Source organism: Schistocerca cancellata, chromosome 7 (genome assembly GCF_023864275.1).
Source record: "Schistocerca cancellata isolate TAMUIC-IGC-003103 chromosome 7, iqSchCanc2.1, whole genome shotgun sequence".
Lineage (NCBI taxonomy): Eukaryota > Metazoa > Arthropoda > Insecta > Orthoptera > Acrididae > Schistocerca > Schistocerca cancellata.
This window is the reverse complement of record NC_064632.1, coordinates 486,670,675-486,698,058: the sequence shown is the minus strand read 5'-3', so window position 1 is coordinate 486,698,058 and position 27,384 is coordinate 486,670,675. Positions and strand designations below refer to the sequence as shown.

At 43.0% G+C, this 27,384-nt stretch overlaps 1 protein-coding gene across 2 annotated transcripts in view; it reads left to right on the top strand.

Moving 5' to 3' along the window:
* LOC126092041 (carotenoid isomerooxygenase) overlaps positions 1–27,384 on the top strand; it is a 374,906-nt gene that overhangs the window by 307,891 nt on the left and 39,631 nt on the right. For both annotated transcript variants that reach the window (XM_049907445.1, XM_049907446.1), the window contains exons 3-4: positions 13,347–13,458; positions 23,988–24,134. In XM_049907445.1, coding sequence (XP_049763402.1) covers positions 13,347–13,458; positions 23,988–24,134 — 259 coding nt within the window. The remainder of the gene's footprint in view (positions 1–13,346; positions 13,459–23,987; positions 24,135–27,384) is intronic.

The window sequence follows — 27,384 nt, the reverse complement described above, 5'->3', positions numbered from 1 at the left end:
GAACGAAGCTGCAGATGCCGCGGCCAAGGCTGCGGTTCTCCAGCCTCGGACAGCTTCTTGTTGTGTCCCTTCGTCCGATTTTAGCAGGGTAATTTGTCGGCGCATTTTATCGCTGTGGCATGCCAATTGGGCTGCACTTACAGACAACAAGCTTCGGGCCTTAAAACCTCTTCCCGTGGCTTGGACGTCCTCCTCACGCCCTTCTCGGCGGGAGGAGGTACTTTTGGCCCGGTTAAGAATTGGACACTGCCGGTTCAGCCATCGCCATCTGCTGACGGCTGCGCCGGCGCCGTTTTGCCGCTGTGGGCAATTGCTGACGGTCCGCCACATTTTAATGTCGTGTCCGGATTTTACCGCACTGCGTCTCGATCTTAACCTGCCATGTTCTTTAGATGCCGTTTTAGCGGATGACCCACGAGCAGCTGCTCGTGTTCTTCGTTTTATCCATTTGACAAACCTCACTAAGGACATTTGATGCTGCTGTTTTTAATCCTATGCCTGTCAGTCTGTCTTTTATCGTGTTTTCCCTTTTAGTTGTTTTAAACTTGTGCCTCGCGGTGCATACTTAACGTAGTCAGGGCGCTAATGACCATTGAAGTTGTGCGCCCTAAAACCACAAAAAAAAAAAAACAGGTAATCACGCTGTAACAGCATGCGTTCTCAGAAATAAGTTCACAAAGGTACATGTATCACATTGGAACAACCGAAATAAAATGTTAAAACGTACCTACATTCTGTATTTTAATTTAAAAAACCTAACTGTTACCAACTGTTCGTCTAAAATTGTGAGCCATACGTTTGTGACTATTACAGCGCCATCTATCACAAAGCGAAAAAAGTGGTCCAACTAAAATATTCATATTTCCTTACGTAGAACACGAATATGTAATAAAAAATGGGGGTCCCTATATAAAAAAACCGCAGTTGATATCCGTTTGACCTCTGGCAGCGCCATCTAGCGGGCCAACCATAGCGCCATCTGGTTTCCCCCTTCAAGCTAGACGAGTTTCGTTCTTTGTAGTTTTTTCGTTTGATGCTTATTTCGTGGCGCGGTCGCGATCAATGGACCGCCCTGTATAAGATTTTCAGAAGACATTGCATTAATGCAGATATGGAGAAGGAACTAACAATGCTACAGAAGTTTTATAAATCCATCGAAAAGACACAAACGCAAGATAGATGATGAAACTTCATTGTCGCACCTTGTAGTTCGGAATCTATGGACTGACATAGCAAGTTTATTGGAAACTTATTAGGCAATATCTTCATCATAAATTTTAGGTGTGAATTATAAACTCGTAATATAATTTGTTCATGTGAAAGAGATGGTGTATTTTATGATTAAAGTTGTCATAGTGTATCTTTTTGGGTTGTAGTAGGGGGACATTAGCCACCCAAAAATTATTCTTACTACTTGCTGGCGCTTTTATGTCAGTAGGCTGGTTATTCTGTTACATGGAGTGGTTTGCAAATGTGGTGTACGTATGTGTTCTCCACTTTACAGTGCTTTAGGTGTCAAAGTATTTTACTCTAGACTTTGTTTTTCTTTCACACATATGCTGAATGACAGTCATTGAAAGTTAACTGACTTATGTCTGCACAACTTCAGATAAATTCAGCAAAACAGATTTCGAAAGCTTGCATAGAGGTGTGATTTGAGCTCTATTAAAAAATCCAATACTCACATTAAAGATTCAATTCTGGCAGAAGTAAAACTAGAACATTGATATATCTGATGATTACATCCTTCCAATGATTAGGCCTATACCGCGTCCTGAAAGTGCAGTTTCGAAGTTGCTATTTACGATGCACTAAGTACTAATTTAAAAGCTAATATTTTCACCCTTGCATCGCAAATATTACGAAATTTTTAATTTATACTACACCGAGTTTTGGAGCTACGTTTCGTAAAAGTGCCCTAAACGACACTATAATATAGGTGGCTTTGTATACTAAAAGCTACACTGAACCTGAAATAATATTTCTATCGGAAATCTTGTTACATCCTTTCTCAAATCCACTGGGCACGTGTTCGAAGAACAGTCAGATTTGCAGTACTAGAATCAGATTATCTAAATATATCTACTGCCAGCATTGCATTAATATTCACCTGTTTTAGAATAAAGTGAGCTGCTGTGAAACCACAAATCTGCCTTCCATTAATTAAACAATACTTATCTACTCACATACAAATTTTATCCATTCATCATATAATAGAAACATCCACTTTCACCACACAAATTAACCATAACGTGCTCGTAATCTAATTGGTAAAACCTTTATACACCGAACTCGCCATTGCAGCACAATAAACCAGCCTGTTTTGGAGAAGTCCTTAGTGCAGTGTATCATTGAAACTACAGGTACATACATTCCTGGAAATTGAAATAAGAACACCGTGAATTCATTGTCCCAGGAAGGGGAAACTTTATTGACACATTCCTGGGGTCAGATACATCACATGATCACACTGACAGAACCACAGGCACATAGACACAGACAACAGAGCATGCACAATGTCGGCACTAGTACAGTGTATATCCACCTTTCGCAGCAATGCAGGCTGCTATTCTCCCATGGAGACGATCGTAGAGATGCTGGATGTAGTCCTGTGGAACGGCTTGCCATGCCATTTCCACCTGGCGCCTCAGTTGGACCAGCGTTCGTGCTGGACGTGCAGACCGCGTGAGACGACGCTTCATCCAGTCCCAAACATGCTCAATGGGGGACAGATCCGGAGATCTTGCTGGTCAGGGTAGTTGACTTACACCTTCTAGAGCACGTTGGGTGGCACGGGATACATGCGGACGTGCATTGTCCTGTTGGAACAGCAAGTTCCCTTGCCGGTCTAGGAATGGTAGAACTATGGGTTCGATGACGGTTTGGATATACCGTGCACTATTCAGTGTCCCCTCGACGATCACCAGTGGTGTACGGCCAGTGTAGGAGATCGCTCCCCACACCATGATGCCGGGTGTTGGCCCTGTGTGCCTCGGTCGTATGCAGTCCTGATTGTGGCGCTCACCTGCACGGCGCCAAACACGCATACGACCATCATTGGCACCAAGGCAGAAGCGACTCTCATCGCTGAAGACGACACGTCTCCATTCGTCCCTCCATTCACGCCTGTCGCGACACCACTGGAGGCGGGCTGCACGATGTTGGGGCGTGAGCGGAAGACGGCCTAACGGTGTGCGGGACCGTAGCCCAGCTTCATGGAGACGGTTGCGAATGGTCCTCGCTGATACCCCAGGAGCAACAGTGTCCCTAATTTGCTGGGAAGTGGCGGTGCGGTCCCCTACGGCACTGCGTAGGATCCTACGGTCTTGGCGTGCATCCGTGCGTCGCTGCGGTCCGGTCCCAGGTCGACGGGCACGTGCACCTTCCGCCGACCACTGGCGACAACATCGATGTACTGTGGAGACCTCACGCCCGACGTGTTGAGCAATTCGGCGGTACGTCCACCCGGCCTCCCGCATGCCCACTATACGCCCTCGCTCAAAGTCCGTCAACTGCACATACGGTTCACGTCTATGCTGTCGCGGCATGCTACCAGTGTTAAAGACTGCGATGGAGCTCCGTATGCCACGGCAAACTGGCTGACACTGACGGCGGCGGTGCACAAATGCTGCGCAGCTAGCGCCATTCGACGGCCAACACCGCGGTTCCTGGTGTGTCCGCTGTGCCGTGCGTGTGATCATTGCTTGTACAGCCCTCTCGCAGTGTCCGGAGCAAGTATGGTGGGTCTGACACACCGGTGTCAATGTGTTCTTTTTTCCATTTCCAGGAGTGTATTTTCCTAATACATGGGTATTTCGTAAAACTGGTCTGGTAACTCCAGTAACTGAAGACAGGGTGTACAGCACTCGAAACGTTCCTTTAGAGACAGATATAGCTCATTCAGAATCTTTTTAATAGCAAAAACCGCATTGTACCACTCGGCTCCAAGAACAGAGGCGTCATATCCATCCCGCCATTGGAAGTTAAAATCTGACCTATTTCGCTAGTAGACTAGATTCTAACCTAACCTAACCTGCTCGACCCAGCCCAAAACTGATGAAAGAGATCGAACGTGCCATGATCAAGCTGTCGTCCATTGTTATCGGACGACCTCCGGCGACGGCGTCTCACGACCATTGTTGGTTCCACAGTGAACGCAGCCTAACGCACACCTATGCGGCGGCGCCAGACTGGAAGCAAGCCGCATCGAATTCTGATGGTGGGTGAAACTTTCACAGCCAGTATTTGTCCGGCAATGGGGGAAGAGGTGGTTGTGTAAAGTTCCTGGTCACCAGCCCTTGTGCCAATATCCTGGATTAAATTCCAAACCTCTTTGCACTGTCTAATGAAGTGAGGGCATGTGACACTGTTTCTTGATGGCGATCCGTCCGTCGGATGACACACACACACACACACACACACACACACACACACACACACACACATACACACATACACACACACACTCTTACACTACATTCACCTACACTCTACACATATGACACATCTCTCACATATCCACAAGGAAAGGGGCCAGTGTGTCTGTGGAGGAAAAACACCCTTTCCGACAGGAGTCTGAACCCACCCTTCGGGGTAACTCAACCAACATTGCCATACATTTACATTAAAGAGAAGTCAACAAAACGGTACCAAATTAATAATTGCTAGTTACTGCCTATGAAAATGATTATGTAAAGAGATATATATAGCTAGGTTGACTTGATGGCATCACTTACAGCTACGGAATCAACCAACTGTAACTAGCGCCATCGAGTCGACATCATGATTTTATGATGTAAATACTCCAGGCACCTTTCCACTATATTTCCACAACAAAATAGAAGACCCCACAATACTATTATTAACAACTTTATCATTTCATGACTGCTTGATAGGTGATTTGAAAGAAGTAATGTGACCACGAAAGGCGACTGGCTGTAGACATTTCTGAGAACCTTTTTCATCACAGTCGCTGTATTCTACATCCACAATACATTTCCCGGTAAACAAGTCGGGCACCCAGAAGACATGATCGGATTTCAGTGCACTCTTAACTTCGAACACGTACACACCAGCGACGGCCAAGTAAATGATTACAGTCGCATTTCTCTACAACAGGCAGAATGGCCACTAGAGCACATTACTACTGTGCGTTTTTAGTGCTGTTACTGAATCTGATGGATATATAAGAAGCGTCAACAGCGTCAGATGTTGAGTGACCACTGTGAAGCACGCGGAGATGATAGGTACTCGTGTGAGACAGCGTTATCAACACCTGCCTGCTGCTCACACAGCCGGACAACCAGGAGTGATGGTCTGCGGGTGCCATTCCATTTCATAACAGGACCTCTTTGCTTGTCATCCGTGGCACCCTTACAGCTCAGCGGTGCGTCGACGGTATTCTATTCTACGCCCTGTTTTGTTGCCCTTCATGGGCTCACACTTCAGCAAGATAATGCCCGCCCGCACGCGGCGAGAATTTGTTTGCCTTCGTGCTTGGTTCAGAATGGTTCAAATGGCTCTAAGCACTATGGGACTTAACATCTGAGGTCATCAGTCCCCTAGACTTAGAACTACTTAAACCTAAGTAACCTAACGACAGTACACACATCCATGCCCCAGGCAGCAATCGAACCTGCGACCGTAGCAGCCGCGTGGTTCCGGACTGAGGCGCCTAGAACTTCTCGGCCACAGCGGCCGGCTTCTTCGTGCTTACCAAACCGTAACTGGTCGCTGGATCTTTTCCTAATTGAGAGCATTTGGAACATCATTGGCAGGGTGCATCAATTTATTTCACATATATAGCGTACTGAGAGAGGTGTTTTCAGCGCCTTTACTCTTATGGTACCGAGCGAGGTGGCGCAGTGGTTAGCACACTGGACTCGCATTCGGGAGGACGACGGTTCAATCCCGTCTCCGGCCATCCTGATTTAGGTTTTCCGTGATTTCCCTAAATCGTTTCAGGCAAATGCCGGGATGGTTCCTTTGAAAGGGCACGGCCGATTTCCTTCCCAATCCTTCCCTAACCCGAGCTTGCGCTCGTCTCTAATGCCCTCGTTGTCGACGGGACGTTAAACACTAACCACCACCACCACCACTCTTATGGCCCTCTGTGGTCTAACTCATTCGAGAGACAGCTGCACTGAAGCAAACTGTTCCGATTACTGTAACGCTATAGGTTCCTAGCACTCAGAGATTAGCAGCGTCGTATGACTCGTTCTGTCTTGTTGCAAGTAATACAAAAACTGCATTACAAAAAAGTATTAAGTACGCAGAAGTGGAGGAGGAAACTAAATGAAACTTCACAGGTTGAGAGGGTCTGTGATATTATTTGAGTGATTACAAAATCGTATTAAAGAACTAGGCTGCATGACCCACTTATCAGTATAACGTTGTCACCCCTTTGGCCTGGATGCATATACTGATTCGATTGGGAAGGCTGTCATAAAGTTCTCTCCTGAGACCAGCTGGCCCACAACTGTTGTGAGTGGTGTTTGATACCCTGGACACTGCGACAGAGCTGACGCCCGAACTGGTCCACCAGTAAAGTAAAGTCGTATGGGTTCAATCACTGGGAGACCCCCGAGGGCAGGATCAGCCACCAAACGGGAAAGTTTTCTCTATCCTTCACGCCCGCAGGCACCTTTCCGTCGCGAAGTAGTGGGGCGGTGTGTGTGTAAGCGTATCTGTTAAGTGCAGAGGGCTGTGAAGGTTTCACGTGTAGTAGAGTGTCATGTATGTATTGGAGATGACGAGAAAAGGGAGAAGGTGAAACCTGGTGCTGACAGAGAGCCACTCCTCCGGAAGAGCACCAAGAGGTCCGCCGAGCCCCGCCCGATGCACAAATCACCATCAACAGTGGCGCGTTCTTTCCTTCCGCTTTCCTAAAACCTTCTTGACAACTTGGGGTACAGCACCGCCTTGGCTCCGTCCCCGGATCTGCCTGCTCTGTGACCTTTGTCGATTTCCCAAGGATGGTACCCCTTCACTTGTTTATCGTCGGGCATTTTCTGCTCAATGTGCACAAATGAAGGAAGCCACATTTATTTACACTGATGGCTCAAAAACATCGGTTGGTGTAGGGAGTGCCTATATTGTTTGCGACACCCCAAATCAATTTCGGCTTCCCGGCCAGTGTTCGGTTTATACTGCGGAGCTTTACGCTGTTCTCCAGGCTGTCCACTACATCCGCCGCCATCAGCGGATACAGTGCGTTATCTGCTCAGGTTCTCTCAGCTCTCTCCTCAGTCTCCAAGCTCTTTACCCTGTGCACCCTCTGGTCCACCGGATTCAGGACTATCTGCGCTTGCTCCACCTGGGGGGTGTCTCGGTGGCGTTCCTCTGGCTCCCGGGACACGTTGGTGTCTGTGGAAATGAGGCGGCCGATATAGCAGCCAAGGCTGCAGTCTCTCTTCTTCGACCAGCTATCCAATCGATTCCCTTCGCCGATCTACGGAGCGTTTTATGTCGTCGTGTTGTTCTTTTATGGCACGCACATTGGGCGACACTTCCCCACAATAAATTGCGGGACGTGAAAGCTCTTCCTTGTGCTTGGACCTCTTCCTCCCGAACGCGTCGTCGGGAGGAGGTAATTTTAACTAGACTCCGGATAGGGCACTGTCTTTTTAGCCATCGACATCTTTTAAACGGCGATCCTCCCCCACTCTGTCCCCACTGCTCTCAGCTGTGGACGATAAGACACCTTTTAATTGAGTGCCCCTATTTTAATCCGTTACGCGCCCGTCTACAGCTGTCGCCTGATATGTCGTCGATTTTAGCAGATGACACGCGCTCAGCCGATCGCGTTCTCGAGTTTATTAGTGCCAGTGAAATGACGTCAGTCATTTGAAGCTTTTTTTGGGGACAACCAACCCCTTTCTGTAGTGAATTTTTAAGCCTTCCTTCTGCTTTTAGTTTCTCCAATTTTATGACTTTCGTTCCCATTGCTGCTGGTTTCCATTTTCGGTTTTTTACTGTTTCCTAAGTCACGGACCGGGCGCTAATGACCATAGCAGTTTTGCGCTCTAAAACCAAAACAAAAAAAAAAAAACAGTGGCGCGTGACCTCACTTCATGAGACATTGCAGAGAGGTTTGCAATTTAATCCAGGACATTAGCGCACAGTCTGGTGATCAGGCACTTCATGCAATCATCTCTCCTGTCCCCTCTATCGTAAAGGCAAAATCAAAAGATCTCGGCATACTCATCAAAGTACTGGCTACATCCGGCGGTGCTTAATAACTCTGGTGATTTGACGGGAACCGCTGTATCCATCTCGGTACAGCCGTTGACGGAGGGTCACGCTACGGCAAGAAAGGAAGAATAAATTCATTGTTGGTGTTAATAACGATCATCCTCCTTTACCTCCTCTGCGTTACTGCAGGTGACGTGTCACTGAGCACATTTGTTCTGTGCATGTAGTACACGTGAGGCGCCTAGTTGTTTCCACTGCACTGTGTGGAATACGAAGGTTCTGTTATAGTTCACTAACCTGCTGTCTTCAAGTTGATGTCCCCAGCGCAGAAAACAGCACGCAGGTCGTAGGTTCTGTATCTTGAGGCGGAAACTGAAGTTTAGCGAGGTTCTGTTCTGAAATAATGTATCACTTCTTTGGGATGCCACTCGCGTGTTTTAATATAGCCACACGAGAAGGCTACATGATCTTAACACAACACCTTCTGATACAGCTAAGTACATGATCAAACACAATGTTTACGAAAATGTATCTTTACACTATTTGTGGCACGTGTCTGTGCCTCATGACTACAGGAGCGAATCTTTTAATACTGAGTACTGGCAAACACATCCTGCCACAGACAACATGACTGTACATCTCGACTGCCTAATCCAGAGTGACGAACAGGAACTTAAATAAAAATTGGAACACATCCTACGACAGACATGTCTGTTGTTCTCGACTACCTAATCCAGAGTGACGAACAGCCCGAAACACTTCTCGCGCCATACCAGAAAAGGCGTGCCCCGAACGCTTCCGAAGTGCTTCGTCTTTTGTTTTGATTTAAATTGTTTTTAATCATTCTAAAATGACTGATTGATAGCTGTTGGGAGATATCTATATTAAAAAGTGAAGTCATTCCAACGAGCAGTTTAACAAATAATTACAACTATACTTTAACGTTTTGGCGCCCTTGCTCCGAACACAGCAGCCAATCACAGAGCAGTAGCATTATGCAGGCGGTCTTTCTCACGGGAATGGTACCGAATCTAACATTTGTCACAGGTACCTCACACCACATTTCGTCATCTAGATACCTCTTGCATTTCCACTGCTCTGGGAACAGCTTCTTGGAGCCTAATATGATGGCTGACCAAGCCAGAAATATTACAACACGCATGTTCTATCGGAGATAGATATGGGGATCTTGCTGGCCATAGCCGTACCTCAACATCACACAGTTCATAGAGACACATAGTATGCGTGGAGGAGCATTGTCATGTTGAAAAATCACGCCATTACACTGTCGTATGAGAGGTAACATGACCGCATCTGTAATTAGTTTCTCAGTAAAACATTCCGCGCAAAAAATTAAAAACCGCTGCTTTGTGGACTCGCATGTATGCTCCGCTATGCAGTCTTTCTTATTCATTTTGAACGAACTGTTAGGCTAAAAAATAATACTAATAACAGTTTTTTGCATCTTATAGCCTGACACCACAGCTTAATAATAAACTGGTTTTCTTCTCGTTATTTCCCATAGTTATTGTGACACTTTATTATAAAGTAAAACACTGCGCTTGTTTTGTAACGTTCGTAGTTGCTTGCCAGTTTACGTTTGGTGCGTTTTAGGTCCTACTTTACTGCGTATGTAATATAGCTGGCAATCAAAATTGTTTTTAACGATGGAAGGAGAGAGACTCCTCTTTCAATTCTCTAGAAAATACGTGAGAGATGTTGGAAGTTGTCCGCGGCGATGTTGGAAGCTAGGCGCCACACGCGAGGCTATTTCAGCTTGCTATGCGGAATGCAGAGCGGTCTCGTGTTTTTCTTGTGCTGCGGACCCACGCCGAAGCTCGGAATGAAAACACTTAATGAAATGAAAAGACGCTGGGAGTCTAAAACTAAACTTTCCGTTGTGGCATTTTTAACGTCAGTCAAACACATGCACCAGCTTACCTTATTGTAATTAGTACCTTCCCAGCAGTAGAAGCAGTAAGTCGCTCCAAAACGTGGAAACTGTCTGAACTCGTTCTATAGAATAAGTGGAATTTATGTTCGTATTGGCAGAGCTCACGAGAAACCACAGCTGAACCATGTTTGGTATTTATAGCATTGTTAGGTGCGCCCAGAATTGCCTTCCCTTTTTCAATTTTTTCAGCTCTATATAATAAATATTCAGAAGAGCACACGATTACAAACGGAACAAATGCATCACAGCGTGCAACTGCAGTGGCGCGGCAATGGGAACCCAACTTCAAAGTCGAAGAACGGGGGCAATACAATTGTTGCGCACATAACGTCTAAATTGTACACAGACTTACCGTGATACGCGCGGGGTAACCGCGCGGTCTGTGGCGTCTTGTCACGGTCCGCGCGGCTCTCCCCGTCGGAGGTTCGAGTCCTCCCTCGGACGTGTGTGTGTGTGTGTGTGTGTGTGTGTGTGTGTGTGTGTGTGTGTGTGTGTGTGTCGTTCTTAGCGTAAGTTAGTCTAGGTTAGATTAAGTAGTGCGTAAACTTATGGACCGATGACCTCTGCAGATTGGTCCCATAAGACCTTACCACAAATTTCCAAATTACTTACCGTGAAATTTTGGCTCTGTATGAATCAAATGGCATGCCGGGTTCAACTGTAGTGTAATGGTGCCAACAATTTGACCAAGGCCACACAGACGTGGATGAAGCAGACCGGGAAGGAAGAAAGATCATGCACCGAGCGATTTCTGTCTTTTCGGCAAGCTGAAAGAACATCTGAGGCTGGGGAGGGGGGGAAGAGATATTTCAACCATGAGGACGTTCACATAGCGATTTTTCAGTGGCTGTGTGGCCAAAGAGTGGATTTCTACCGTGGAGGAATTGTGTACAGAGACTTGCAGAAAATGTTGAAAACAGTGTCACGTAATTCTGTCACTTGGAAGCATAGCACAGCACTTAGTAAAAATTACTTGACCTACCGCAATAATGTGTAACTTACTTTTTTTCAAGCCTCCTCGCAAATTCGTGTTCTTATAACACAACATTTGAAACATCCGAAATGAATTTGTATGAAAGCTGTACAGAAGTGTTTAGTGACCTTCAGCCACTTTCAGTAGCGAAATGAAATTTCCTTAGGTCAACTGCACCTTCTCCAATTTTGGAACAAAAGCTTTTCAAATGCAATATCTCTCTACATCGCAGGTTTTGAAAAGCTGTGTTAAAACTATGTACTAAATGCTGATGTAAACAACGTTTCATAGACAGTATTCTGAAAAGCATAGATTGCTACTTACCATATAGAGGAGATGCTGAGTCGCAGACAGGCACAACATAAAGACTGCTGTACATTTGAACTTTTGGCCAAAAGGCCTTTTCTAGTACGAAAACACACACACACACACACACACACACACACACACACACACACACACACACACGTACGTCCGCCTCGGTAGCTACGCGGGACGACTCGGAGATTTTTCCTGATCACGGAGTGAGTGGAGTGTTGCTCTTACGTTCGTATACTTGTAATGTATAAGGTTCAAATGGCTCTGAGCACTATGGGACTTAACATCTGAGGTCATCAGTCCGCTAGAACTTATAACTACTTAAACCTAACTAACCTAAGGACATCACACACATCCATGCCTGAGGCAGAATTCGAACCTGCGACCGTAGGGCTCGCGTGGTTCCAGACTGAAGTGCGTAGAACCGCTCGGCCACACCGGCCGGCGTAACTTATAAGAAAATCGTCTTCAATACGCTATCGTACAATCTTTCCATTACTGAGATAGCTGAATGGGCACGACCCGAAACTGAAACCTGAAATTTAAATTTAAAAAAAAAAGAACGCTCACACCCACATGACCACTAACTAACCGCTTTGTCCGCCGTTCGGCCCTAGGGGTCAGAGTGAGTGATTGTGTGTGTGTGTGTGTGTGTGTGTGTGTGTGTGTGTGTGTGTGTGTGTGTTTAGTTGCGCTTGTGTGACGGTACCTGTCTGCGACTCAATGTATCCTCTATATGGTGAGTAGTAATCTATCATTTTCGTAATGTTTTCGTCACGCGGGATTAGCCGAGCGGTCTGGGGCGCTGTAGCCATGGACTGTGCGGAGGTTCGAGTCCTCCCTCGGGCATGGGTGTGTGTTTGTCATTAGGATAATTTAGATTAAGTAGCGTGTAAGCTTAGTGACTGATGACCTTAGCAGTTAGGTCCCATAAGATTTCACACACTAATATTTTCGTTATTACGTTCTGGATTTTCTGTTGTTATATTTTAGACACAAATTTTTTCACTTTTATCATTATTAAAATCGAAAACACTTCTGGCATATTAAAAGTGAGTGTGACGCAAGTTATATTTGGAAGGAATTAGGGGGAAACTGTTCAAAATGGTTCAAATGGCTCTGAGCACTATGGGACTCAACTGCTGTGGTCATCAGTCCCCTAGAACTTAGAACTAATTAAACCTAACTAACCTAAGGACATCACACACATCCAGCGCTGCTCCAGACTGGAGAGCCTAGAACCGCACGACCGCCGCGGCCGGCTGGGAAACTGCCCTGCCTGTAGCCCCCCCCCCCCGCCCCCCCCCCTCCCCATCACGATCCCGCCCCCAAGAACCGAACCTTATATCCCCGCCGCATCTGGTTCAGAACCTTGACCTGCGAGCGATTCTTGTCACATCGCGAATAAATGTTTTCAGTCATGTCCCAGCGCGGCGATCCTCTCTTTTGGATCGGTCTGGTGTGGCTGTCAACAGGCGCTGGATGATGTCGCGCACAAAACCCTACAAATTATACAGCTGAATACTGAAGATTCGCCGCGCGGGATTAGCCGAGCGGTCAGGGGCGCTGCAGTCATGGACTGTGCGGCTGTTCCCGGCGGAGGTTCGAGTCCTCGCTCGGGCATGGGTGTGTGTGTTTGTCCTTGGAATAACTTAGGTTAAGTAGTGCGTAAGCTTAAGGACTGCTGACCTTAGCAGTTAAGTCCCATAAGATTTCACACACATTTGAACATTTTTGAACTGGATATTTTCGCCTACTGTCAGTGAATTTTATCTCGGAAATTTGGACTGCCTAACATGCTGTCTGTGAGTTGCCTTGTACAGGATCACCAGCGGGAGAAGATGTAGACAAGAGCCGGCAGTTGGCGTTGTGTGTGACGTCTTGCTGACTTGCGCCCGCTTGTTACAGGAACCATCCCGCACTGGGTGAAGGGCACGCTGCTTCGCAATGGTCCCGGCAAGCTGCAAGTGGGCGAGATGCGCTACAAACACCTGTTCGACTCTGCAGCACTGCTGCACAGGTGAGTAGCTAGCCTAACGTCTGCGTCTCGCTGCAAGTTACCACCACATCTACACTCGTGCTCATAAATTAAGGATAACTGCAGAATGTGGTGCCACACAACATGACACTACACAAAACTGGCGCTAATGGCATAGGCACATAGGGAACACACACGACACAGATCTGTAAGTCCACGATATTGGTGATAAGTTGAGAAAACCGTCTCGAAACACATGTGATAGAAAACGCTACTGTTTCCTGCGCATGTATCCCGACATCAATATGGGATATGATCGCCATGCACACGTACACAGGCCGCACAACGGGTTGGCATACTCTGGATCAGGTGGTCGGGCAGCTGCTGGGGTATAGCCTCCCATTCTTGCACCAGTGCCTGTCGGAGCTCCTGAAGTGTCGTAGGGGTTTGAAGACCTGCAGCGACACGTCGACCGAGAGCATCCCAGACTTGCTCGATGGGGTTTAGGTCTGGAGAACAGACAGGCCACTCCATTCGCCTGATATCTTCTGTCTCAAGGTACTCCTCCATGATGGCAGCTAGGTGGGGCCTTGCGTTATCATCCATCAGGAGGAAGGTGGGACCCACTGCACCCCTGAAAAGGCAAACATACTGGTGCAAAATGACGTCCCGATACACTTGATCTGTTACAGCTCCTCTGCCAAAGATATGTAGGGGTGTACAAGCACTAATCATAATCCTACCCCACACCATAAAACCAAGACCTCCATACAGGTCCCTTTCAAGGACATTAAAGGGTTGGTATCTGGTTCCTGGTTCACGCCAGATGAAAACCTGGCGAGAATCACTGTTCAGGCTATACCTGGACTCGTCCGTGAACATGACCTGGGACCACTATTACAGTGACCATGTACTGTGTTCTTGACACCAGGCTTTACGGGCTCTCCTGTGACCTGGGGTCAGTGGAATGCTCCTTGCAGGTCTCTGGGCGAATAAACCGTGTCTGTTCAGTCGTCTGTAGAATGTGTGTCTGGAGACAACGTTTCCTGTCTGCTGGAATCGTTGCCATAATCTTGAGATCACACTTTGTGGCACACGGAGGGCCCGTGCTACGACCTTCTGTGTTTGACCATCCTCCAGTCGCCCTAGTATTCTACCCCTCATAACGTCATCACTATGTGTTCTTTGGGCCATTTTCAACACACAGTCACCATTAGCACACCTGAAAACGTCTGCACACTTACTCACTGCACCGTACTCCGACATGCACCAACACACCTCTGTGTATGTGGACTGCTGCCAGCGCCACAGTGCGACGACCGCAGGTCAAATGCACCGTATGGTCATACCCCGAGGTGATTTAAACCGCCCGATTACAGTACCCGGTACTATTCCCTACTCTTTTGGCTACAAAAATATAAACGGGATATAGTTTGGAATCTAAGAACGAAACAACAAGTTTATTGCAAACCACGAGTAACCAAAATCTGTATCGGAAATTTTAACGTAAATTAGAACCTCAAAAAATTTGTTCCAATAAGAAGGGTGGTGCAGCTTACGTTTAAGGCTACTGTAGAAGATCTTTTTTGGGTTGTGGTACACGGGCACTAGCTGTCTACAAATTATTATTACTACTTACTGGCGTTTTTATGCCAGTAGGGTAGTGATACTGTTACATGAAATGGTTTACAAAAATGCTGCCAGTTTTTTTCACTTTCCATTGCTTTAGGTATCCAGAACATCTTATTCTAAACTTCATGTTTGTCTTTCGCAAGTACGCTGAATGACACACACAGAAGATTAACTGACCCATGAGTGCACAACTTCAAATCAAATCAGCAAAACAATTTCTGTAATCTTGCTTTTCTAGGTCGCTACGAATTATCTCGAGTATGTAACAGAACGTTTCTCTCTTCATCTCATTCATTTGTAAAACTTGTCCGCTAATTCCAATAAACCTACGTTTCTAGCATTTGTAGACTTAGAGAAAGCTTTTGATAATGTTAACTGGAATACTCTCTTTCAAATTTTGAAGATGGCAGGGGTAAAATACAGGGAGCGAAAGGCTATTTACAACTTGTACAGAAACCAGATGACAGTTATAAGAGTCGAGGGGGTATGAAAGGGAAGCAGCGGTTGGGAAGGAAGTGAGACAGGGTTGTAGCCTCTCCCCGATGTTATTCAATCTGTATATTGAGCAAGCAGTAAAGGAAACAAAAGAAAAATTCGGAGTAGGTATTAAAATTCATGGAGAAGAAGTAAAAACTTTGAGGTTCGCCGATGACATTGTAATTCTGTCAGAGACAGCAAAGGACTTGGAAGAGCAGTTGAACCGAATGGACAGTGTCTTGAAAGGAGGATATAAGATGAACATCAACAAAAGCAAAACGAGGATAATGGAATGTAGTCAAGTTAAGTTGGGTGAGGCTGAGGGAATTAGATTAGGAAATGAGACACTTAAAGTAGTAAAGGAGTTTTGCTATTTAGGGAGTAAAATAACTGACGATGGTCGAAGTAGAGAGGATATAAAATGTAGACTGGCAATGGCAAGGAAAGCGTTTCTCAAGAAGAGAAATTTGTTAACATTGAGTATAGATTTAAGTGTCAGGAAGTCGTTTCTGAAAGTATTTGTATGGAGTGTAGCCATGTATGGAAGTGAAAAATGGACGATAACTAGTTTGGACAAGAAGAGAATAGAAGCTTTCGAAATGTGGTGCTACAGAAGAATGCTGAAGATAAGGTGGGTAGATCACGTAACTAATGAGGCGGTATTGAATAGGATTCGGGAGAAGAGAAGTTTGTGGCACAACTTGACTAGGAGAAAGGATCTGTTGGTAGGACATGTTTTGAGGCATCAAGGGATCACAAATTTAGCATTGGAGGGCAGCGTGGAGGGTAAAAATCGTAGAGGGAGACCAAGAGATGAATACACTAAGCAGATTCAGAAGGATGTAGGTTGCAGTAGGTACTGGGAGATGAAGAAGCTTGCACAGGATAGAGTAGCGTGGAGAGCTGCATCAAACCAGTCTCAGGACTGAAGACCACAACAACAACAACAATTCCAATAACTGAGGACAGAGTGTACAGTACTTGCCACGTTCTTTTCGAGACAAATATAGCTCATGCGCACGCATTTGGCATCTCTTTAATAGCAAAAGCCGCATTACAGCACTCGTCTCCAAGCACAGAGACAGTGTGGTACATACCCCATCCTACATCATACATAGAACAGATTCCAACCTAACCCGACCTTCTTGACCCAGTCAAAAACAAAGTAGATCGGACGCATGGTGAACAAGTTGTCGGCCAATGTTATTGGGCGACCTGTGGTGACGGCATCTGACGACTGTTGTTTGTGGCACTGTGAACACAGTCTATTAGCGCAAACACATACATAATTTTTGTGTAATAATTCCGTCACTTGGCGATTGGCACTTGCATTTCATTTTATTATAGCTTATTCGTAGTGTCTAGAGTTTTTTTACGTATAATCTTTCTTTCCTTATACAAATAAGCATTAAAATCCTGAATAATCTGGTAACAGAAATATAAATTTAAGTTTGAATACTTTACTTAAGTTTGCAAGGGTTATGTCATTTTTTTAAATTTTTATTTCATTTTTGTAGGTTTGTGTTCAACATCAATTTATGACATAACAGTTCAATCTTTTAATGTTTGTAGCAATGAACAATACATGTGCCTGTAGGAAAAACGCAAGCGCTGCTCAAGAATATATTTGTACCTCACAGAGCTGTGCATAAACTCAAATTACGAGTGCAATGTATTTTCCGCGCAAACAAAGTTGACACAGCGCGGTGGCTGATGGGAAATGCGTTTACTGTCGCTCCCATCATCCATCGCGCTGAGTGTCAACTTCATTTGTGCGTGTAGGTAGTGTACCCACCAATCAATTCAGTTACTGTTGTTCCAAATCAATACCGCAATTGGCTGTAGCGGACTGTGCATGACGGAGAAATTATAACACACCTTCTTACTTACACTCTGTATTGCAAAAGTCGTGCGAGTTGATATTTTACAAAAGTTTGACCATGATCGTGTTACAAATGATTAATTTAGGCAATCGGACAGAAGGTTAATTACTCTTTTCCAAAACAAAACATAATCAGTGTACAGTGCAAAACAATGGGGATTGTAAGTCGTTTCTGTCAGACCACACAAATCAGTAATTATGGAAAAATTATGGTCGCCAGTCCCATTCGGACATGCTCCTTAATGAGAAAAGAAACTGCAACATTCGAACTAAAAATTTCAAATATTAATTAAATGTATGCGTTAGATACCGGTATTTTCTGAGAAACCTATTGAACCAACTTTGATTTTGATTACCTGTTTGTATTTACTGTGAGACAACAGTTAACTAGTGAACCACTCCCTCACTTTTTATTTATTAATTTATGAAAATATTCCATATGGCTCTGAAGGAAGCAATATCTAACGTACTGATCAAGTATGTCAAATCTGCAGCCCTACTTTCTTTGTATAACCACACTAGCTTAGCAGCCGTGGCGTCGCTCGCATATGCTATATGGCCTGCAAATATTTTTCTTTTTGTTTTAACGAACTTTTATGTTGTTCACAAATTGTAACACCTTCTAAGCTTTTCACTCTAATTAGGACCACATAAGGATGGTATTTTCCGAATGTACTTCTGACCAAAACTATTCTGGTAGCTGGAGTCCGAAGCTTTTGTAAAACACACGCCTGCCACACTTTGCAAGCAGTCAATTATTACTAAAAAAATTAATTTATATTGAATAATACTGTCAGAACCAAACGGTATCATTAAGGTACCGGTCAGTAGTTTTTCGAGATAACACAAAATTCAGACAGCTTTTGTTCAGTAAACAAGACGGTTTTCTCGTTACAGAAACTGTGACATCGAAGTAAATTTTAGGATTTGGGCCAGAAACCTGCTGTAGAAGCACCAAGAGTTGTTGCAGCAACAGTCTGCATGCATGCATAAATTAAGCTCTGTTGACAAAGAAGTGGCAGTGCCAAGAAATTGCAAGATAAATTTCCAGACACATATGTTCTACATGACCATGACCAGCCACCACACTGAGTGGTGATCTCTCCAATAACAGAGAAGGAGGTGACACAGGTAATACACCAATAAATAATTTAAAAAAGTCACAGGATTAGATGAGATCTCAGTCAGGGTCCTTAAGAAATGTGTAACCAACATAAATACCCCATTAACAATAGTAATGGATCTTCAGACCTGGCTGCTTTCCTGGATACATGAAAGAAGCAAAAGTAACAGGCCTACCAATACTGAAAAAAATGGTGAAGCAGAAAATGTAGAAAACCACAGAACAATTTATTTGTTATCTTGCATTTCGAGAAATCGTAATGAAAAAAATAGACTAATGGAATACCTGAATAAACACAACCATTTCTGTGATGAACAATTCAATTTCAGGCCCACAAGAGGTACACAGTCAGATAGTACAGTTTACAAAAGTCGTACTCAGAGCACTAGACAAGGGCAAGAATGCAACAGTCATTTTTTTTCGGATCTATCAAAGGCATTTGAACAGTTGACCACAGAATTTTATTACACAAATTACAACTATTGTAAATAAGGGGTATTTCAAAGAACTGGTTTAAGCCATAGTTGGAAAACTGTATGCAAGGAGTTGAAATCTCACATATTTCTAAAAGACTAGTAGTAAAACACCAGGCCAAAAATATATTAATATCGTCATACCTCAGGGAAGTCTATTGGGCCCAATCCTCTTACATATAGAAACAATTTCCCAAACAGTGTCTAGTATGGAGAGAAATACTATTTGCTGATGACAATACAGTAGATATTACAGTGAAGCTCTCAGAGATGTTCCGAACTAGTCATTAATGTAATTGATCTGATAAAAATTCTATTCACCAAGCAGCAGCAGGACGACACATATAAAAAGGTTTTACATATGCAAGTTTTCGGAGCCAGTGCCTCTTTCTTCCAGGAGAAGGGTTAAAAGGAATGAATAGAGTTGAAGGAAAAGAAGTGGAGTCTTTCCTTCTCCCAGGGTTCTGCGTGACTTTTCTAACCTCTAACCCTTTTTCTAAACTTTCCAGTCCTTTTCCGTCACCCCTCTTCCTTTCCCTTCAACCCTTCTGCTGGAAGGAGGAGCCACTGGCTCTGAAAGACTTTTGTATGTGTGTTCTCCTGCCATTGCTTAGTGAGTAGATTTTTTATCTATCCAATTACATCATACTGTCATCAACTACTCATTAAGGAATAGAGTAACTTTAAAATTGAAAAAGACAAACTGTACAAACTTCCAACTAATTAAAAAACACAATTATCCTACACTGAAAGTAAACGATGGTGTACTACATTGTGTAACGGATACCAAATTCTTGGGGATGAATGTAGACTGTCAATTGAAAAGGACAGAACATGTGAGAATTTTGGCAAAGAGGTTATCCTCAGCATGTTATGCTCTGCGAATCCTTGCACAAGTGAGCAATATTTCATGCCTCAAAGTAACCTACTTTGGATATATGCATTGAATCCTCACTGAATGGATAATGTTTTGGGGAATAAGTGCTGGGAACATACAAACAATTTTCAAGATACAGAAAAGAGCTGTATGAATATATGAATACTAACAAATAGTAGTAACAGGGCACACTGAAATGAATTATTCAAAAAGCTAGAAATTTTGACAGTTCCATGTGAATCTGTACACCACAAACAGCACAATACGAGACCATGGAACCAAATCCAGACACCATTTGCATCTAAACAGAAGAAACAAATCAAAAGATTCCAAATATTGTAGTATACCATAGAATAAAATTGTACAATAGACTGTCACAAGAAATAAAAGATGTAAATGAATACTGCACCTTTTACCAAAGGCTAAAAAATATTCACTAGATAATAGGGCTGTTTGGTTGAATCTGAGAGTGGGGCTGAAGGTGAGGCATTTGGATAGGACAGAGGTTTCGGATTGGGAGAGAGATTTGGAGGAAAGGTTAACTACTGAATTAGGGTGCTGTGGTTCCAGATTGTATTGATTGGAATTTTGAGGTTTTGGGGGGAGTGGAGCTGGAAGTGGGAGATTGAGTAAATGGGAGACACTGGGTCTGTGTGCAATAAGAGGAGGTTGAAGTTTGCTGGAAAGGTTGTGAAGGGTGAGTGAGTGGCCTTTCTGGAGGTGGGAAACCAGGAGATTGGATAGTTTTTTGAGGTGGAGGGTGGCATGCTGTTCTAATTTGCGGTTGGCCTGTAGGAGGATGCTCTGAACAGTCGGTGTGGATGTGGGAGAGGAAAGATTGAGGACTTTTAATAAGGATAGAAGTTGACGGGTGTGTTCATTGGCTGAGTTGAGGTGTAGGTGAAGGATTAGGTAGGTGAGGGCAATGGATTGTTCAGTCTGGAACTGGTATAGGGACTGATGGAAAGAAGGGTTACAGCCAGAGATGGGAACTTTAAGTGTGAGGCCTTTGGGGGTAATGACAAATGTCAGACAAGCCTGAGAAAATAAAATATGGGAGCGTAATCTGGCTAGGGCGAAGGCATGTCTGGTGTGAAAAAAGGCGAAAAACTGTTGGTTGAAGCTGGGCTATGTTGATCCTGTGGTGAACTTGGGTTGGTAGACAACGATGTACACAAAGGTTAGGTAGTTCTGCTGCCGCCAAAACACGCTAATGGGTGGAGAAATTCGGGAAAATTACGAAAAAACTGCGTGTAAATGTATTAAAAGGAGTGATTTTGTGGTGGCAGATTATGAAAGTGAGGCTAATAATTGTCTGACGAAGAAATAATGACGTTGAAACCTGTGGGAAGCGGCTAAAAATGATCAGAGATGTGGGAAAAACGGAAATGGAAATAAAGTGAAAATTATTAGAACTAGCCGAAATGGTTGTTTAATAGGTGAAAGGAACTGTTTGTGAACTGGAAACGGTGGATTTTATAGCAGCGGTAGTGTTGAAATCGGAAAAAAAATTTTTTTGGTTATGGTTTGGAAGTGGGTTACGTATTATTGAGTATATGTAGGCGGGATAAAATTGTATGGTAGATAACGGTAAAAAGGAGAAGGTGAATACAAAGTGAAACTACTTGCAAAATAGAAAGAGTACATAAAATGACAGAAAAGATTTCGAAATGCAACAATGACAATAACAAACGTAATTGTTGGATTCAAATTACTGATATGAATATAATAGCAATTACAGTATAAATGAATACTGAAACTGTAGATAGTAACTTAATATTAATGAACATTGTACCATGTAACAATTTATGACTTGATTAGGAAAGGAGGAGTAAGTATAGGAGCCATAAACACTATAATAGCCATGTTTGTTTTAACAAAAAAATATTATACAAAAATTTTACAACATCTGTACACTTTATATTGTTCTGTAATTAAATAAATGAAAAGAACACACAACAAATATAGGCCCATGTGATTTACAGTCCCAAGGAAAGCATTGCAATTGCTCGAGGCAGCGATGCGAAGCTCTTTATCGACGTCATTAAATTCTGTATAGTTTCAGCCTCAACACTTACAAAGGTCACGCTTGACTCTTCTTCTAACTAACAGCAGCTGTGGAGCATTGTGATCAGAGAAAATAAGCATCTAAGGCAATTTTTCAATGCAATGGCACGGTATAGATTTTAGCCTCATATACAATCCGAGTGACTACTGACTGGTAGCTTTGTCCTTAGTTGTCATGATCACTGCACACTTTCTTTCCACATTTTCCATTGCTCAATACAGAGGGAATACCCTCCAGCTTTACCTACCTTGTTGTTGCAGTTCTATTGAACGTATACATGAACGTATAGCATTTTCAAGATTATATTTTATGTACAGAAATGACCTGCTCTCTTGACCTGTCCAATATCATATGTACAACTGTACAATAATATGATTGCCTGGATCAATAAAATACAATAAAAATGGTCCTTTTTTAGTACAGCATCAGAAATAAACATAAATGACAAAATTTACATAAAACATATGCAAAACAGTAAACAACTGAAAATTAGGAATAACATAAAGAGTTGGTGTTGCAAGGTTGATCTTCAAATGCTCTTTTTTTTTCCTGATGAAACATGGCAGCGTTTATCAGAGTACAAAAACTCGCAGAACATTTGACACTGGAATCTGAAAATATGTCTTTCTTACTTTCGTCACTCTCCCAAATGAAATGAAAAATGATCACATAGCCCAGGTGATTGATGCCATTGTTTCCTATGAGTGTCGATTTCTAGCTCATTGCAATAATTTTCTCAGTGGTTTTCAGATTGGCAGATGAATCATCTCATGATACAAACTGAGTGTATGTTTGACTTATTCAGCTCCCATGATGCTATTTCCCTGAAAGAGGCCATCCTTTCCTTCTGTGGCTGCTGCATCTCAACAAGAGAGACTGTAGCTCAATCTGGAGAGGTAAGGCTCCCTGGCTCTGTCTCATTATCAGCAGAAGGCAAGGGCTCAGAATTATTCATCATTATACTGGGGAAAGCCTTTCAGCCACAATTACAACTACTTTCCATATGAAACAGCTCAAGACCTAGATGTGACCTACCACGCAACATCAGGTGACTGCTTTGCTGTAGACTGGGATTTCACAGTTACATGAAAGTTACATGAAATGTTAGTGAGGACAAATTGCCATCCTGCCAGTCCACCAGTGATACAATATGCGGCGGCCTTATGATGGTAGTCAACAGTTATGACAGCTTCTAGCTGTTTATGGGAAGCAGTCAACTAGTACCCTATCAAGATCCCACAGGGGCAACAATCCCTCTTCATGAAATCTATGTGAGCCTAGCTGTTGCTAGGCAAAATAAATGTAGAGCACTAAATATGTCCCAGTTACACACACAAGCTAATAAGCAAAAAAAGTGTCATACACAAATTTTGTGCTATGGTATATACAGATGAGACTCATGGTAACTATTGCTGATGCCACTGGAACTGGTGCACCACTGGATGTTATATAATTAGCACTTGTTCTATCTGAATTTGGTTAGAAGTGCAACTACAGCAGTTACCAGCTTCAATGCAGACTTGCTGAGTGGGTGGTAGACAGTGTTTTCTATTTTCCAGCAAATTCATGCCACATGAGGAAATAGAATCTAGCAGAGGTGACATGAATACTGGGTCAGCTGTAGCCTGAGAATTTGTCATTGAGTTTATCACTGCAATTTAATAATACTGGCAAAAAAGTGGCCAGCATTTTCCTTACTGATACCACCGACTAGCTAATTCTTACTGCTAATAATTAGGTAGAGCTCATTTGAAACAACCATCACTGATGTACTATGCAGTGCATGCTCAGCCAAAATCAAATAAGTTTTACTTTATTCTATTCAGAAGCTTAGGAAATTTATTGAAGTCATAAATTATAACTCTGTGGCATTACCTAATTTACTACTGGCACAAAAGGCCATGCTACAAGTAGAACACACAACTTTTGAAATAAAAACTACTCAAATTTTTGTCACTCACATCAATAGATCTTTGAGGTCAGTGACCAGCATTTCTCAACACTGGAGACTTGACTGTCACTTAGAAATTGGTTTTCAGGTATGCCATCAGCGATGGGCAGGTGACGTACCAGTGTCGGTTCCTCAAGTCCAAAACTTACAAACGCAACTTGGCAGCACAGAGGATTGTTGTCAGTGAGTTTGGAACTCCAGCTGTACCTGATCCATGCCAGACCATCTTCCAAAGGTATGTTAAAGCCATAGTACCTCAGGACTAAATAACATGGGAAAATTCTATTTATTATTAGAAAAAATATAGATATTGCCAGCCTGAGGGTTGGTACAAACATTGCCTCTGTACCTTACCATGTCTTGTGGTACACACTTACTCTCCTCTGATTTGTGAGGCAGGTACTCTTCTAATTAGTTGTGAAACCTACTTTTTTTAACATATCATCCAAAGCTTGGCGAACTAAAAATATTTCACGAAGCTTTACCAGAGGCAAATATTAAGAAAAACGCCACAAATAATTATAGAACTATCTACAGTTCATGCCTGAAAGTCCATTCCTAATACAACAACTAACTAAATGGAGTATAAAAGCACACTATTGTTAATATACTGTCTTTTAGGGTACTAGTAATTTACATAATGTCTGTGTTTACATAGTGTCTATATATTACATTACAATATCCTTCAGACATGCATGCAAGTCTGTAGAAACATATACTGTCTGTTGATTTACAGCTGTTGTAAGTATTACATAACTGATTCTCAAATTAGACATCATGTAGATCTTCTGGGCAGATTACGGTATGATTCTACAAAGGAGACAGAAGATAATTTGTTCTCTGATGACTTATATATAACTGTGGTGTCAACAGAGAAAAAAAAACTAGTTGAAAATATTCTGATTCCATAAAATCCCCATGCATTATGATTTAAAAATGTATCCCCAATATACTGTCAAACTTAGAAGAAAAGTCCTATAAACAATTCCTTGTTGAGATATGGGCCATTTCATTTGTTTCAAGAACAGTCAGCACTCATTTGTGTTTGCTGTCTTCCACCTGACATTCACTGCTAATTTCTTATTGGTTGTGTCTGTTTTGGTTCTTACTCATATGACTGTGTGCTGTTGTCAGATGTTCTCCATACAATTGTCTCCTACATCAGCTCTTCTATATGTACTGGTCTGAGTATGTGTGAAATTGCAGCAGGCATGGTCTTGCGCTATGGTTCAGCAAACAGCGTTAATCAGTAGACTTGTATCAAGTTCACTGAATCATGTCCTGAAGACAGCATTCCAAAATGTGCAGCATGTTGTTTCAATGTCTTTCAGACATGAGGCATTCATAGAAAGAACAAAGGATCATGGTAGACCTTGCACAGTATGCATGCTAGATTTGAAGGAGCAAGTGTCACGATTAATGGAAGATGATATTGAAACAATGCAGTTGCTGAAGGCATAAAGCCATAAGCTATGCTCTTTCATGGTCAATTCTGCAGGACTAGTGACTTCACCCATATAAGATTATGAGACCACCTTGTGAGATTATAGTTCTGCTAATGGATTTTAGAACAGAGCACTAAAGATTTCAAGGCCATATACTTGACCATGATTATTAACAGACACCAACAATTTACCCATATTATTGGGCGATGTAAACCTTTTGAAAAGACAATGGATAGTCATTTATGCATGATGGAGCATTACCCCATTATCTATGCCTTGTAGAACAACAGCTAGTACAGTTGTTTGATGAGTCATGGATTGATCAAAGAGGTCCACTATTTTGGCCTCTCTGCTCACCTGACCTGAAAGCTTTAGATGTCTAATGATGGAAACATTTAAAGGAGTGGTGCAGTCCACAACCATACACAACATCCATCTGGTACAGGAGGGTATGTGTCATATATGTGACCAAAACCGAGGCAGAAAAATTGCACTGGCTCATAAAAAACAATACATATGCTTTAATTTCTTGGGATAGGCATTTCTGGCAATAACATTGTTGCACAAAATATGTATTCTTGCTGCATGAAATTAGTATAAAATTTGAGTTTTGATCAATTCTATTGTCCTCCTGATGAATATAATGAAAACTATTGTATTTTATTCTAGTTTGACATGGCAAGAATACCAAGTGTGTTTTATACAGGACAATTTCAATAATACAACTCCTAAAGAGCTTACAAAATACAACAGGTCACTAAAAAGTAGTAACTGTTGGCTATGACAATTTTTCTAGCAGAACATTAAAATCTTGTGCTGACTTGATAGGATTATACTTTAACGGCCACTATAATCAGAGCATATTTCCTGACAGACTTTATTTTGTGTGGTAACATTCATTAATAGAACTGAAGGTAAGCAAACCATCTCTAATTACACACACATTTCCTTCTTTCATTCTTCTCAAAGGCTTTTGAAAAAGTGACCTTTGACAGAATTTTTCTGAACAGAACATGTTAGCAGGCTCCTAATTGTTATTTTATATTCTCCACAAAAATTGAATGGCTTGACAGGGATCTGATTCTTTCTTCTTCTGAATATAATTCTCAACTACTGTGCCACCACACTCTGTTAGTTCCAAATTAGTCATTAATTTATGTAAATTATCAACTGTCTGTCTTCTGCCTGCTCAAGAAGGCTAAAACATTGGCTTTAGAATGCAGAATATCACTCTGAATGTTGGGCAATAATACATCAGCATCTAATATTTTTTGTAAATATCTTGTGTTTGTTCAAATATGGTGAGGAAAGTTCTGGTAGAATGTAAATAATTTAGGAATCAAGGAGACTACTCAGCAAATAGTAGAAGTGTAGAGTTGTTGACAGGAACACAACCGAAAAGGATGAAAACTTGCTAGCTTTTGCTTTAATGACCTACAGAAAACACACACACACACACCCCTCTCTCTCTCCCTCTTTCTCTCTCCCTCTTTCTCTCTCCCTCTTTCTCTCTCCCTCTCTTCCGTGGGGTTGGGTAGGGGTATCTGGCAGTTTAGAGGGACAAATGCCAGTGGGAGAGGCAGCAGGTGCATGGGATAGGGATGTGACTCATGACACCAGAGCTGGTTAGTTCATGGAGCATACTATAATGATGATATAGAGGCACTGGTTGGAAGGAGGTATCAAGAAAGAGGAATGGGAGACTGTTGGGTAGAAGTGCGCCTGCAGTCGGTTACTGGAGATTGAGGCCCAAATGATAACAAGAGTGAATAACCAATGGTAGAACTCTCAACTGAGCACAACATCTGCTGCTTCAGAACCCATGCCACCTAGGTCCTTCCCTCTAACACCAGATTTTCTTAACATGCAGATGGGAGGTACCCTTACAGCTCATCCTTTCCTTCTGCAATCCTGGCCTCAGTCTCTCACTGCACCCACACCTCTACACAATATTCTCCACTTCCTCTTTCCTGTCACCCCCTCCCAATCTACACCTTCACATGTTTGTGATTGTGCACTGAATGAACTCACTGGTTCTTG